This window comes from Lissotriton vulgaris, chromosome 7, assembly GCF_964263255.1.
Source record: "Lissotriton vulgaris chromosome 7, aLisVul1.2, whole genome shotgun sequence".
Lineage (NCBI taxonomy): Eukaryota > Metazoa > Chordata > Amphibia > Caudata > Salamandridae > Lissotriton > Lissotriton vulgaris.
In genome coordinates, this window is record NC_141695.1 from 379,895,015 (window position 1) to 379,910,599 (window position 15,585).

At 47.4% G+C, this 15,585-nt stretch overlaps 2 protein-coding genes across 4 annotated transcripts in view; one reads left to right on the top strand and one right to left on the bottom strand.

The window, feature by feature from the left end:
- The window catches only part of TFPT (TCF3 fusion partner), a 263,709-nt gene extending 261,492 nt beyond the window's left edge, over positions 1-2,217 (bottom strand). For both annotated transcript variants that reach the window (XM_086930321.1, XM_086930320.1), the window contains exon 1: positions 1,988-2,217. In XM_086930321.1, coding sequence (XP_086786447.1) covers positions 1,988-2,045 — 58 coding nt within the window. In that variant the 5' untranslated portion in view covers positions 2,046-2,217. The remainder of the gene's footprint in view (positions 1-1,987) is intronic.
- Positions 2,218-2,604: 387 nt separating this feature from the next.
- The window catches only part of PRPF31 (pre-mRNA processing factor 31), a 398,971-nt gene continuing 385,990 nt past the window's right edge, over positions 2,605-15,585 (top strand). For both annotated transcript variants that reach the window (XM_086930323.1, XM_086930322.1), the window contains exon 1: positions 2,605-2,770. The gene's annotated coding sequence lies outside the window, so the exon portion shown is untranslated. The remainder of the gene's footprint in view (positions 2,771-15,585) is intronic.

A 15,585-nucleotide genomic window follows, 5' to 3' on the forward strand; every position in this document is an offset into this window, starting at 1 on the left:
TAACGATGTTGAAGAGTTTCTTGCTGTTGTGTGCGTTGTTGTCCAGTCGTTCCTTGAATGCAGTTTTCTTGGTGGCGTGGATGAGTTGGTGGTGTTTTCGGGTGGCGAGCTTGAGGGCAGTCATGTTGTCTGGTGTTGGGTCTCTGCGCCAGGTTCTCTCGAGGGCTCGGCAGTTCTTCTTGGAGCTCTAGAGTTTGTCGGTGAACCATGGGGCTTTCTTGCTGCCGGGTCTGCTGGGCAGGGTCCTCAGGGGGGCGAGGTCGTCTGCGCAGTCGCTGATCCACTTCGTGAGGTTGGTGGCCGCTTGGCTGGGGTTCGCTGCGCTGGTGGGTGGGTTCTTGCTCAGGGAAGTCACGAGCTGGTCGGCTGTAATCTTGTTCCAGCTTCTGCGGGCAACCTGTTGCTGGTGGATCGAGGTCCTTTTGAAGCTGAAGTGGACGCAGCTGTGGTCCGTCCAGTGGAGTCCGGTGGCGTGGCTGAAGGTGATGTCCTTGCTGGATGAGAAGACGGGGTCGAGTGTGTGTCCGGCGTAGTGGGTGGGGGTGGTCACCAGCTGCTTGAGTCCGAGGTTTGCGAGGTTGTCCAGCAGGGTGATGGTGTTGCGGTCGTTGTTGTTCTCCAGGTGGAAGTTGAGGTCCCCGAGGAGGATGTAGTCAGCGGAGGGGAGGGCGTGCGGGCCGATGAAGTCGGCGATGTCTTCGCTGAATTGTGTGCGAGGTCCCGGGGGTCTGTAGATGAGGGTGCCTCTGAGGGTGGTCTTGGGGTTGATGTGGACCTGGAAGTGCAGGTGCTCGGCGGGTGCGAGGGTGTCGTCGGTGTTGGTCGTGATGCGGATGGTGTTCTTGTGGATGATGGCGATGCCTCCTCCGGTCTGGTTGATGCGGTCCCTTCGGATGACCTTGTAGCCGTCTGGGATGGCGATGTTGGGTGCTGAAGAGGCGTTCATCCAGGTTTCCGTGAGGAAGGCGACGTCTGGTGAAGTTGTGTCGAGCAGGTTCCAGAGCTCGACGGCGTGTCTGTGGATGGAGCGGGTGTTGAGCAGGATGCATTTCAGGTGGCTGCTGCTGTTGTTCGTCGTTGTCTTGGGCCCTGCTGGGGTGGTGCAGGTCTGGATGCAGGTGAACTTGCAGGAGTTGCAGCAGAAGGGTCCGTGGGTGCTTCTCGGGGTGGCTTGGTAGCAGCCCGGGAATCGGCCGGTGTTGAGTGCGTAGAGTTTGGTGGCGTCGTAGGTCCGGCGGATGGGCTGGTGACTGCGGGGGTCAGGGGTCCTGGCACTGGACCCCTGGACGGGCTTACCTTTGGCACACCTTTGGCGCGCATAGGGCGCGTACGCGTGGACTCCGCCATAAATGGCGTAGTGGGGGGGGCGAGGGCGGAGCAGCTGGGAGGCGGGAGCGGGGTGGACCAATGGGCGGGAGTGACGAGCGAAGCTGGGCGGGGCTGCAGGGGAGCAGCGGCGGGGAGGGGGACAAGCGGCGGGAGGACACGAGGACGGCACAGGAGGCACAATAAGGGGTCCTGATTCCCAGAGTTAAACGAGTAAACTGGGGCGGCAGAACTCTGACCTTCCAGGGGGGAAAGTTATGGAACTCCCTTCCTATTGCCCTTCGATCCCTACACAGCTTGCAGCTATTCAGAAAGCAGCTTAAGACGAGGCTTTTTCCACCAGTAAATAACAAGGTCACTCAGACCTAACTCAGTTATTCGCCTTGCTCAGTCCCTGATTCGCCTAGCGTTAAGACACCTTTGGGTATTGCGTGCTCTATAAAACTATTTTAATTCATTCATTCATTACGCTTTTTAAGCCAACTAACAGACTCGCATGTTCACCACTCAAATTAATTAATATTTTCATATTCTAATTCACCCCCAGTCCTTTTAGGTTCCAGAGTAGCGTACTACTCACCGAAAGACGATTCAACGCCTCCTCATGGATAGTAATCGCTATATAAACACAATTACTTATGGGGATTGGTACATCACCTACCTGTACTGCCTCCAAGGTGATCTTCAACTCCCCACTCGCTATGGATCTTAGGACCCATACATTCTCCATAAATAGGCTCAAGGAACCTTCAAAAAAGCCGACAAGGTTTTCACCATATGTAACCCTCCAGGTTTATAATTTAAACCAATCGCGGTCTATATCACAGCAGATCACTTCTTTCAGTTTCAGAGGCTTACAACGTACTTCCAGGTTGCAGCACCCGTCCTGTCATTGAAACAGAAAACAGCGTGCGATCAATTTGGCCATGGAAAAGAAAAGAGGACAAAGGTGCGTGTATCTTGATAAGAGAATCGAGTGGCCATCTTTTACTATCCAAGTTTAACGATGATCCACAGTTATTAAAGAGGATAACGAAAATATAGAACGTAAAAATAAGCTATATGTGTTTTAAATTAAAACGATTGAGCCTACTTTTAGTTTAAACGGTTCGATCTGAAGGTTTTTACCTTACAGTTCTAAGTTTTACATATTGGTTTGATGACTACTTAAGTCATCCTGCACTAATGGAGCAAATGTAATTTTAAACGCACATTTTCAGCGAGGCCCATTTTTACGACATGCCAGACTACAAGAAAGTCTGCCAATAGCAGTCATGCTCTCAAGCGTGATTTAAACGTATTTAATTTTGCCAATGAGAAAGAAAGCGTCCATTTATCGGAAGTAACGTCATACGTGCGTGCTGCTGCAGGTTCGCCAGACAGTGTAGTAGAGTTGGTTACGGTACCCGGCAGGGAAGGAAGTGTGGATTTCGGCGCTGAATTGGTAAGGCAGCCTGCTGGATGGTGGGTGTACATACGCTTTTAAAAGTGGGTAATGTTACTTAATTAGACCCCGTTTCAGCGTGAAACACGGCTAGGACTGCCACGCGGTAGTTTCGACCATTGTTAGGTTAAGGTTAACTTTATGTGACTTGTGAACTAGCCTGTTTTTTAAAATAGATTTTAGCATGTAGTGTGCTGGCTTTTCATAGAAAGACGAAGGCTTGTATGTATAACGTGACGAGAGCTCGAAAACATTTTAAAATACTTTAAACCATATCAATAAGTTTGTTGGCTCGCACAGTCAAGATACTTGCTTTTTCTACACTGTGTTTTTCACGTGAAAGTTGTGCATGGCACGTAATGTCTTTTCAATTGAACACACCAATGCGTGTGCATAATGATACCAATAACATGTTATTACAGACGCTAACAGTGGTATTGTTTTGCCACATAATATGACAAAATTCTATGTCGGGACCGGAGGCTCCGATTATGCTTCTCATTTTCTTTACAAAAAATTCTCAGCAGCCAATCCGATAAAGTAAAACTAAAATACACACTACAATACCCATAAACACTAGTGAGTATTACATGACAACCATAGAGTAGACCCCGATATAAGGAGCATAAGAGAATACCACATTCTCTTTCTTTGCTGCTCCGTAGCCAGTTAAGTGCATTACCTTTATTGTCTTCAACTTGTAATTTGTGGTTCTTTAAGCTTATGCCTAGACGCTTTGAGTGCTTGTATTGCTTGGTATTAGCTGTGCTTTTGTTTTACATTGTGCCTGTTGATGGTTTCTGCTCGCGCTGAGGCTGTATTTTCATTGTGCAAAAACCACAGTTGATGGACAGAATGCAGAACAATGTCATACATTCACCCCAGTACAGAGATCTGGGCCTAAATCCATCGTTTTTTTGCACTCCACACCACCCCAGACCAGACATGGCCGTATGCAAATCAGTCTGACCCTGTGCCTCATGGGAACAGTCCAGCCCGAACTGCCAAGCCATGCCTTCCCTGGACCGGAAACAATCTTCCGAGGACCGGTTCTGGCATTCCAGCCGTCTTCAGCCCGGCTTGCTTGAATCCAGTGGTGTGGAGAGCATGGGACTCACGTCTGAGCATACCCATCCCACTCGGGGTGACAAATGCAAAAACCTCAGTTGATGGACAGAATCCAGAACAATGTCATACATTCACCCCAGTACAGAGATCTGGGCCTAAATCCATCGTTTTTTTGCACTCCACACCACCCCAGTTCAGACATGGCCGTATGCAAATCAGTCTGACCCTGTGCCTCATGGGAACAGTCCAGCCCGAACTGCCAAGCCATGCCTTCCCTGGACCGGAAACAATCTTCCGAGGACCGGTTCTGGCATTCCAGCCGTCTTCAGCCCGGCTTGCTTGAATCCAGTGGTGTGGAGAGCATGGGACTCACGTCTGAGCATACCCATCCCACTCGGGGTGACAAATGCAAAAACCTCAGTTGATGGACAGAATCCAGAACAATGTCATACATTCACCCCAGTACAGAGATCTGGGCCTAAATCCATCGTTTTTTTGCACTCCACACCACCCCAGTTCAGACATGGCCGTATGCAAATCAGTCTGACCCTGTGCCTCATGGGAACAGTCCAGCCCGAACTGCCAAGCCATGCCTTCCCTGGACCGGAAACAATCTTCCGAGGACCGGTTCTGGCATTCCAGCCGTCTTCAGCCCGGCTTGCTTGAATCCAGTGGTGTGGAGAGCATGGGACTCACGTCTGAGCATACCCATCCCACTCGGGGTGACAAATGCAAAAACCTCAGTTGATGGACAGAATCCAGAACAATGTCATACATTCACCCCAGTACAGAGATCTGGGCCTAAATCCATCGTTTTTTTGCACTCCACACCACCCCAGTTCAGACATGGCCGTATGCAAATCAGTCTGACCCTGTGCCTCATGGGAACAGTCCAGCCCGAACTGCCAAGCCATGCCTTCCCTGGACCGGAAACAATCTTCCGAGGACCGGTTCTGGCATTCCAGCCGTCTTCAGCCCGGCTTGCTTGAATCCAGTGGTGTGGAGAGCATGGGACTCACGTCTGAGCATACCCATCCCACTCGGGGTGACAAATGCAAAAACCTCAGTTGATGGACAGAATCCAGAACAATGTCATACATTCACCCCAGTACAGAGATCTGGGCCTAAATCCATCGTTTTTTTGCACTCCACACCACCCCAGTTCAGACATGGCCGTATGCAAATCAGTCTGACCCTGTGCCTCATGGGAACAGTCCAGCCCGAACTGCCAAGCCATGCCTTCCCTGGACCGGAAACAATCTTCCGAGGACCGGTTCTGGCATTCCAGCCGTCTTCAGCCCGGCTTGCTTGAATCCAGTGGTGTGGAGAGCATGGGACTCACGTCTGAGCATACCCATCCCACTCGGGGTGACAAATGCAAAAACCTCAGTTGATGGACAGAATCCAGAACAATGTCATACATTCACCCCAGTACAGAGATCTGGGCCTAAATCCATCGTTTTTTTGCACTCCACACCACCCCAGTTCAGACATGGCCATATGCAAATCAGTCTGACCCTGTGCCTCATGGGAACAGTCCAGCCCGAACTGCCAAGCCATGCCTTTTCTGGCATTCCAGCGTATTTTCATTGTGAGCGCTTTAATTGCAGCTTCTTTTTTTTTTTTTTTTTTTTAACACAAAAAATTACCGCCCCACTTGTTCCGTTGGCCCTTAGTTATAGGCAACACATCAACATTAGTTGGATATGTTAGGTATATTTATTTACCTTTGTTTTCAAATATTTTTATGAAAAAAATCATGGATTCACATGACAGAGAAGGAACACTGCACGTATAACATATAAGTACATCAACTGAAATACAACATTTATCAAATGAAAAAAATCACAAAGTGAAACATACATTGGCTATACACAACAAAACAACTATACCAGTTTCAGACTGTTCAAAAAAGGCAAGTCAGATTTACAAGCCTCAATAACCATCAATGAATGAGATCTTAAGAACAGTATTGGACAAAGTCACATTTGCAAGGAAATATCACAATGCACAAATGATATAAATCAAAAGCTCTCAATGATGATGAATTTTATCTCCTTTCCTGCCGACGCGTTTCGAACTCCAAACAGTAGTTATGGGTTCTCTTCAGGGCCTTGTTACTTCTGTCTGTATGTGTGTAAGAAAAAGGTAACAGTGTGTAAGTGTAACTGCCTATGGCCTCATTGTATTATACTGCTACTGGTATCCAACATTCAAATACCATAGTACCTTATTTGTAGCCGTAGTTATCCTATGGGAGTTTGTGCATCATTTGGAACTGCAATCTAAAGGAAATTAAAATCAAATTGTCATTTTCTAGTAAGGTTCAGAGCTAGCCCTACGGTAACCTATTGCCAAAACACTGCTGGACGTACCTTTCACTGTTTTGTGGTCCGTGTATGGGCTCTCCCTATGGTACGGTGAAGTTTTTGGACCTGGGGGAAGGCGGGGATAGTGTTACTATCGTTATGCTTATATCGTGATCTCACTCGGTATAGTAGAGCAAGTCGCGAAGAACGAGGTGAGCCAATAGAGGGTTTGAGATATCGGGATGAAAGAATGTTCCCCGCCACTGGGACATAAACTCATTCTCCCCTTTCTCAATAGTGCGCGACACGAAAGGATATTACGGGACCAAACACGGGATTCGTCTAAACAGAACCCGAGCGCTAACAGCTGATTATGGAGCTAGCGGCTCCCTAAGCCCGCGGTGCACGCGTACAAGGTAGGATTGTTCTAACAATCTACTATACCGAGTGAGATCACGATATAAGCATAACGATAGTAACACTATCCCCGCCTTCCCCCCAGGTCCAAAAACTTCACCGTACCATAGGGAGAGCCCATACACGGACCACAAAACAGTGAAAGGTACGTCCAGCAGTGTTTTGGCAATAGGTTACCGTAGGGCTAGCTCTGAACCTTACTAGAAAATGACAATTTGATTTTAATTTCCTTTAGATTGCAGTTCCAAATGATGCACAAACACCCATAGGATAACTACGGCTACAAATAAGGTACTATGGTATTTGAATGTTGGATACCAGTAGCAGTATAATACAATGAGGCCATAGGCAGTTACACTTACACACTGTTACCTTTTTCTTACACACATACAGACAGAAGTAACAAGGCCCTGAAGAGAACCCATAACTACTGTTTGGAGTTCGAAACGCGTCGGCAGGAAAGGAGATAAAATTCATCATCATTGAGAGCTTTTGATTTATATCATTTGTGCATTGTGATATCTCCTTGCAAATGTGACTTTGTCCAATACTGTTCTTAAGATCTCATTCATTGATGGTTATTGAGGCTTGTAAATCTGACTTGCCTTTTTTGAACAGTCTGAAACTGGTATAGTTGTTTTGTTGTGTATAGCCAATGTATGTTTCACTTTGTGATTTTTTTCATTTGATAAATGTTGTATTTCAGTTGATGTACTTATATGTTATACGTGCAGTGTTCCTTCTCTGTCATGTGAATCCATGATTTTTTTCATAAAAATATTTGAAAACAAAGGTAAATAAATATACCTAACATATCCAACTAATGTTGATGTGTTGCCTATAACTAAGGGCCAACGGAACAAGTGGGGCGGTAATTTTTTGTGTTAAAATATTTAAAAGGTCCAGCCTTCCCCATAATCTAAGGACCTAACTCCTTTCTCCCTAATTAATTGCAGCTTCGGCTCTGTTTTCATATTGCGCAGTTAGCGGCTCATTCTGTTTCTGTTGCCAGTCTGCATTGCGCGCTTCTCGCGCTGTTCTTCGTTTACGGCCGCTTTTTCTGTGCTCGCGCGGCTTGGGGAGCGCTGATTGCCTCCCGGGTGCTGTGTGACCGTGTTCTCATTAGTGGAGCGTGAGACGTGGGTAAGGACGTGCGTTCTTCCAACACGCAGTCCTCTTTCTGGCTCGGGTGACAGATCATTCCGCGCATGCTCGACGGCCACTTTGTACCCGGTTTCGATTTCTGTTTGTTTACCGGGTTTAAAGGAGCACGGGAGCAGCGCGATAAATTGCTCACCAAACTTTGTCTGCCCCCCAGCGACGCTCAAGTCTTTCAGAAAGGTTTCGGGCTGTATAATAACACTTAGGCATTGCCTAGAGTGGTATTGCTTGGCGAGTCCTCCCTCCACATTTTATTATTAGTGCACACATTGGAGTTTTGCATCCCTGTGTTGCTTTGGCTTGCCTGTGGTTCGCCACTCCCCCCTTATTATATCACTGTCATTACCTTTTAGGGTTTTTTCCTCAGCTGACGTGCTTATTGGCTCAAATTTTTCCTCTTGTGGATGTATCTGTCACTTCTTAGTGACAACATGTCTGACTACTATTATGATGCAGAATATTTTGGTAAGGAACCCTCTGGGTCATTGGAGCATAAGTTGGTCGAGGCTCTTGATGTGGGAGTCCAGCACTCCGGAAAGAAGGCCATAGTCAGGGCTATTGAGCCCGTAAAACAACATTTATGTAATTATGCCCTATAGCAGGGCTGGCTTCCCGGTTCTTCGTCCTGTTCTATCTCAGGCGGAAAGGGTTCCTAAAACCTGCACTCTTCGGACTTTGCAAAACTGGCCTAAGCTTTATCTTCTGACCATTCTTATTGTTCCAATAATCAAAAAAGAGGTGTATAGTCACAAAAGAGTGTGCTGTTCTGTGAACATGTATTAGGCGAGAGCGTGGATAGAAGAATTACACTAGGCTGAAGAAACTCATCAGCCCACCATTGTGGCGGAATCTCATCGTGTGGGATACGGATGGTAAATCCAAATCTCGCCCAATCCCATCTAATGATGGTGCAGAGATGGATGACCAGGGTAACCTTCTAGCCACAGTGTGTTTCGAATGGTGCTGATAGTTGTGCAGTGCTCAGTGAAAACAAAGGGTGTGTGAAATTAAAATTAACTACTAGTGCAGAAAATGTTTATTAGGAACTGCGCTAGTGTTAAGATTTTAAAAAACGCCTAATAACTATATATTGGCGCTGTGCAGTGTGGTCGACATGTTTCAGCTTACGGAGCAAAGATCTCCAGCTTTCTTCAGGACCGTGATGGAAAGAAGCTACTGCAGAGTGAACAATTTTACAGTGTAATTGTAAACAAAATACATTCTCCTACCAGAAACTTTGAGCCCCAATATTAGCTGGTGGAAAGTGAGAACTCGTCCTATTCCTGAAGGAAAGGAAGATAGTACAGACAATTTTGTATCGTAAATATCCACGGTAATCTCAAAATCACAGTGAAAACAGAACATAAAACACACATAGGGTGAGGAGCAAACTAACTCCTCACATATCAAGAGGCACAAATCCTCCTGATCCTGGACATAAAATGTCAAAGTTACTTCTCATTGATTGTTATATGACTTACCCAGCGTTTTGTGGGAAGTAACCTCACCTCACCCGGCACCCGCTCGGGAAAATGAGGCCCCGCTCTGTTAAGATGAAAAAACAGCTTAGTTTGTATGTACTACCGCTGGTGAGTATTACATTGCGGTATAAAAGCTATTTCCTGTGTGTCCATCTATAAACATATAATTCAGTTGTCTCTTAAAAATCTCCCCACCAGGACATAGGCTGAACAGTGCTAGTCAGGGTAAAATTTCAGAAATATTGGTATATAGATTAATTTAAATCCTTTAGTGTTAGTTCAAAGCTCTGAGCCCATGAGAGATCAAAGCTGTGCAAAAGTTTAGAACCTAAACACTAGTCAAAGCGCTTGAAATCAGGGGTTTCCCAAGGGCTTACCTGTCTGTCGGTACCTCGATCAGCTTCCGAGTGGGAGTGGAGGTAACGGACCAGCGCATTGAACGCCCTTATATACAAACGCTAATTGAATAATGAGGAGCCCTCGTTTGTATTTGCGAGCACTTGTTCCTCATTTGAAAGCAAGTTTGTACGGCGCATGCTCGGAAGCAAGATATTTCAAACGCATGTGTGGTAAAACCTGGGATGGTACATGTGCTCTCATGCGCCAGAGTAGACAGTGTTATCCCTCCACGCATGCGCGCAAACTGTCTATGCCAGGGTGATGCTTTTCTGAGATTGTTTAAGTCGAAAAACGGCATGTAGAGTTCGTTAAATGCGGGCTACGCGAGCCTCTAATAAATGAGCAAAAATCTATGTTAGAATAATCTCTCCAATATAGATAGATTGTTGAGGAGAGATAATATTTCATGATTCCATCCGGAAGCCGTGGAGGTGACAATAAAGCTGTGTATGATGTAGTGGTCTGATTTCATCATAAGTGAGAGTCTACATAATCTTGCATTGTATATCATTAGCCCGTGTATGATGTAGAATTGTTCATTCATTATATACCTGGACAATTACATCCTAGCGACCAACTCTGTAGTGTGGTCGATATAAGGTGCAAGCATAATAATGTGGCATGCTGGAAAAGGGGTAACTCTACAAATGGATAGCTATCGTATGTCATTCATTCTCATAAAGATGTCCATGCGATGTCATCATTCAATCCGTTACTGTCACTTTTGAGAGAAAAGATCCATTTCTGTTCCTTGATGAAAAGAAACCTGGACACATCGCTAATATGGGACGGAATGAAAGGTTGCTCTAGGATGACCCACCTAAGATCTTCAGCAGAGTTCTTCTGTGTTAAGAAATGGTCAGTTAATCTTGTGGATTGCTTCCGGCAGCGAATCGTGCTTTTATGTTCCCCAATCCTTAGTTTAATTTTCCTGGTCGTGTACCCTATGTACCTTAAGGAGCAGGGGCAGGTTATCATATAAATGACCTTTTCTGTGTTACAATTGGTGTGTTTTTTCAGCAACCATATCTTACCGGTTCCTAAGTCCACTTTGTCAGTTTTAGAATTTTGTGGACAAACGCTACATGAGCCACATGGGTAGTGACCCCGTACCGGTGGGAGTCCCCACAGTGTCGTTGGTCCATCCTTCTCATGCGTTCTTGGCCTAGTATGTATCAAACTGTCACGCAAACTGGGTGCTCTTTTAAAAGAGAACAGAGGTAAAGGGATGTTGTGATGAGTGATATTAAGGATACTCCAGTGTTTCCGTATTATTCTTTGTAAGTTGTTGGACAGTGAACTGAAAGTGCTTACGAAAGTAAGTTTGTCCAGTGATGGCTTTACAGATCGTTTGTCCAATAGTGCCTCGCGGTTGTTGTTAGAAGCACTTTTCCATGCCTTCCTGACCAAATCTTTAGGATAATGTCTATCCAATAGTTGATGGGATAATTTGGTGGCATGCTTATCAAACAGCTCAAGAGATGAACAATTTCTTCTAAGGCGTAGAAACTGACCCACTGGTAAATTGGCCCGCAAAGACCGAGGATGATGGCTGTTAAACAGTAAAAGGGAATTTCTAGCCATGGGTTTAGTGTACAATTCGCTTTATAGTTTGCCTGTGGTTTGGAAAATGGACACATCCAAAAATGGAAGGGTGTCATGGCTGAATTCAACTGTGAATTTGAGGTATTGGTTTCGAGTATTGAGCCATTGATGGAACTTCTGTACCTCCTCTGCTGAGCCTCGCCATACCACCAGAATGTCATCAATATACCTTTTCCATAGAAACACCGGATGGAAATATGGGTTGCTATGGTTAAGGACATGGTCCTGTTCGAATTGGTGGACGTAAAGGTTGGCGAGGCTCGGGGCAAAAACACTCCCCATTGAGGTACCAGAAATTTGGAGGAAGAATTCTTCCTCAAATTTGAAAAAGTTTTCTGTCATCGCTATTTTCGCACAATCCATAATGAAATGGATAGGGGTGATGCTGTCTAGATTTTGCAAGGACAACAGGTGTCTGACTGTCTCCAACGTCTCTTGCTGGGGTATACAGGTATAGAGAGACTCAACGTCGAAACTTACTAACAGGTCAGTCTCGACGTTGAACTCCACATCCGGTAAAATTCTCAGCAGATCTGCCGTATCTTGTAGAAATGTCGGCATTTCTTTAACCGTAGGTCTAAGAAACCAGTCTACAAATGTAGACAAAGGCTCCAAAAGAGAACCGGAAATGATGGGGCGTCCCGGTGGTGGTCTAGTGGCCTTGTGTATTTTTGGTAGGCAATAAAAACCTGGTGTTACAGGATTTTGTGTTACCAAAAACTTGGCTTCATGAGGTGTTATCCAACCCTCAGCACTACCTTCATCAATCAAAGTTTTGATTTCTAAAAGAAGTCGTGGAGTAGGATCTTCAGACAGTCGACGATAAAATAGTGGATTATTCAGTTGCCTTAAGCATTCTTGTCTGTATTGTGTGGTGTCCAATATGACTGTTGCTCCACCCTTGTCCGCCAGTTTGATTGTTATGGACGGATCTTTTGGTTCTTCAACCAAGGATACTTCTTCTAGCTCGCCTCTAAGAGATGATGGTAATACCTCCTCTGATACCGCGTCTGAGCCGGAGGCTTCTCCTCCCCCAGCAAAGAAGCATAGCAAGGAGCGCTTCGTGGATGCTCCATCCCATGCAAATGTACTTAATTTTGATCCCGCTGCAATTCTAACTTCTCCTCCTGGCTCCCCTCTACTGAGGTTGCTGAGTATGTGCAGTCACACCTGCGTCAAGCCTTTTGATAGGGATGTCCGAGCGCGTTTGCGCTCGGAATGCCCAAGACCGGATTTAGCGGACAAGGTGGCGGACACTCCGGAAGTGGATCCCTCCATGCTCACCTATCTGAAGAAATACACGAAAGATCCTAAGAAAGGAACCGATCATGCATGGAGATCCTGTCAGGATAAATTACTTGATTTGACCGGTCCTCTAACCAAAATGTTGGACTTAGGTTTCAAATCTAAAACTTCAAGGCAAATTATAAATCCTTATGATCTGATCGGATGGGCTCAGCGAACAATCGGTCAATTGGGCAATGCCAACTGTGCCATGTCCTGTGAGCGCCGTCGCTCTATTCTTTTGAAGCTCGACCCTAAGTTAGCAGAGTTATCTACCTCTGAGTCAGGCCGTTTGGCACAGGGTCTTCTGTTCGGTCAACCGTTTCTGAAAGAGCTGACTAAGTTTGTCGCTACTTTCAGTGGCCTTGACAAGGCGCAGGGTTCCTTAACCCCTTCGCTGCGGGGGTTATTTTCCCGCTGTGCTGGGGGAGGGGGGCGCCCACGGAGCCCGCATGCTCATGACGAGCTGAGCTCGTCATGAGGCACGGCGCTCCTGTGCTCATGACGAGCTCACACCCGTTCCCGTGGAACGCTCAGCACAGCAGGGGAATTATCCCTGCATGCGAGCGTTCCACGGCTCATGACGAGCTGAGCTCGTCATCAGCACCGGAGCGCCGTGGCTCATGACGAGCTCAGCTCGTCATGAGCATGGAAAGAGTTAAAGCGGGCTTTTCGTCTGGTTTTTGGCCAGGCCGGACGACATCGGGGCAGTTGTTCGGCCGAGGTTACCAGCAAGGAGCTCAGCGGGGTTATACTTTCCACGTTAGGAATTATCAGGACTCCCAACTCCTCCGCTTCCTTCTATCCAACACGTGGATCCCGCAGTAACTACAAGAAAGGTCGATTTGGAGGTAACCAAGGAGGTCAACGTGATGCCGCAACTTAAGGTGAGCCTGATTCCCTTTTCAGAGGTTCAATTGGGGGGGCCGAATCCAGTATTTTCTCAACAATTGGCAAAAGATCTCGCAGGATGCGTGGATCCTGGATTCGGTGCAGGGTTACAAAATAGAGTTTTTTCATTCCCCCTCTCACTCTCCCTCCTCGTCCGATGCCTTTTTTCCCTTCAAGGTCAAGTTTCATTTCCAGCGAGATCGAGTCTCTGCTTCAGAAAGGGGCCATAGTGCATATGTCTCGTCATCCTTAGGGCTTTGTCAGCAACGTCTTCCTAGTTCAGAAGAAGGGGGGTTCATCCAGGCTTGTTTTAAATCTCAAGGAGTTCAATGGATGGGTTGTATATCATCACTTCAAGATGGAGGGGATCCATCTTCTTTGTGATCTTCTTCACGAAGAGGACTGGATGGTCCACCTAGATCTGAAAGATGACCATCTGTCAGTGCCCATTTACAGACCTCATCGCAGTTTCCTTCAATTCCAATGGCAGGGAATCTGGTATGAGTGCAAAGTCCTTCCTTTCGGCCTCTCGTCAGCACCTTGGTGCTAAACAAAACTTCTGAGGCCAGTGGTCGAAATTCTTCGAGCCCGAGGCGTTCACCTCATAATTTATCTGGACGACATTCTCATCATGGGTCAGTGTCCTCGCCTAGTAATGCAGCATCTTGCTTGGACTATAGATCTGTTGCAGAATCTGGGATTCTTGGTCGACCCTCCGAAATCAGTGTTGATTCCGTCTGTCGAGTTCCTGGGTTTTCTAGTCCACTCCCTCACTTGTCAACTCCTCTTGCCCAATCAGAAGATCAGATCTATCAAGAGAGAGTTGAGATTGATTTTGCACAAGCAGATTGTGTCCTTGAGGTCTGTAGCCCGGATCATCTGTTTGTTAGCTTCCTCTATCCAAGCGATCTTCCCGGGTCCCCTTCATTACAGAGCATTTTAACGGCTCAAGATACGCCATCTCCAGAAAGGCCTCAAGTATTCCGATCCGATTCCTCTCACAGAGGAGGCGAGGTGGGAGATGTTGTTGTGGCTAGAGCATATGGAGTCGTGGAACGGTCGAGCCCTATTCGGCACCAATCAATCAATCAATCAGGAGTTTGTTAAAGCGCGACTACTCACCCGTAAGGGTCTCAAGGCGCTAGGGGAGGGGGGACGTGGGGGGGTGCAGGTTCCATTCCATCAAGGAGGGGGTCTGTCGAAGAGCCAGGTTTTGAGGTTTCTTGCGAAGATGGGGAGCGATGTCTGTCTGAGGTGGAGCGGAAGGGCGTTCCATGCTTTGGGTGCGAGGAAGGGGAAGGAGAAGGAGCGGCCTCCCGATCTGGTCTTTCTGGTGCGGGGGACCACGGCGTAGGAAAGCTGGGCTGATCGTAGGGTCCTTTGGGGTGCGTGGAATTTGAGTCGGCTGTTCAGGTATGCTGGTCCGGTGCCGTGGAGGGCCTTGTGTGTGTGGGTGAGCATCTTAAAGGTGATTCTCGCCTCGACGGGGAGCCAGTGGAGTGTGCGCAGGTGCTGGGAGATGTGGCAGTGTTTTGGCAGGTTGAGGACCAGTCTTGCGGCGGCGTTCTGGATGTTCTGTAGCTTGCGGATGAGGTTTTTGTTTATTCCGGCGTAGAGTGCGTTGCCGTAGTCGAGTCTGCTGGTGACCAGGGCGTGAGTGACTGTCTTTTGGTGTTCGAGGGGGATCCATTTGAAGGTCTTACGAAGGAGGCGGAGGGTGTGGAAGCAGGAAGATGAGACAGAGTTGATCTGGCGGTCCATTTTGAGCTCTGAGTCCTGGATGATTCCCAGGTTGCGTGCGTGGTCTGTGGGGGTTGGCGGGTTTCCGAGGGTGGTGGGCCACCAGGTGTCGCTCCAGGCGTCGGGGTTTGGGCCCATGATGAGTACTTCTGTTTTGTTGGTGTTTAAATGAAGGCAGCTGTTTTTCATCCATTTGGCGACGGCTTCCATGCCTTCTCGAAAGTTGCGTCTGGCGGTGTTGGGCTCGTTTGGACAGGGAGAGGATGAGCTGGGTGTCGTCTGCATATGACACGATGTTGAGTCCGTAGGTTCTGACGATGGGGGCAAGTGGAGCCATGTAGACGTTGAAGAGCGTCGGGCTGAGGGAGGAGACCTGGGGGACTCCGCAGGTGATCGGTGTGGGGTCCGAGAGGAAAGGGGTGAGTCTGACCCGCTGTGTCCTGCCGGAGAGGAAGGAGCA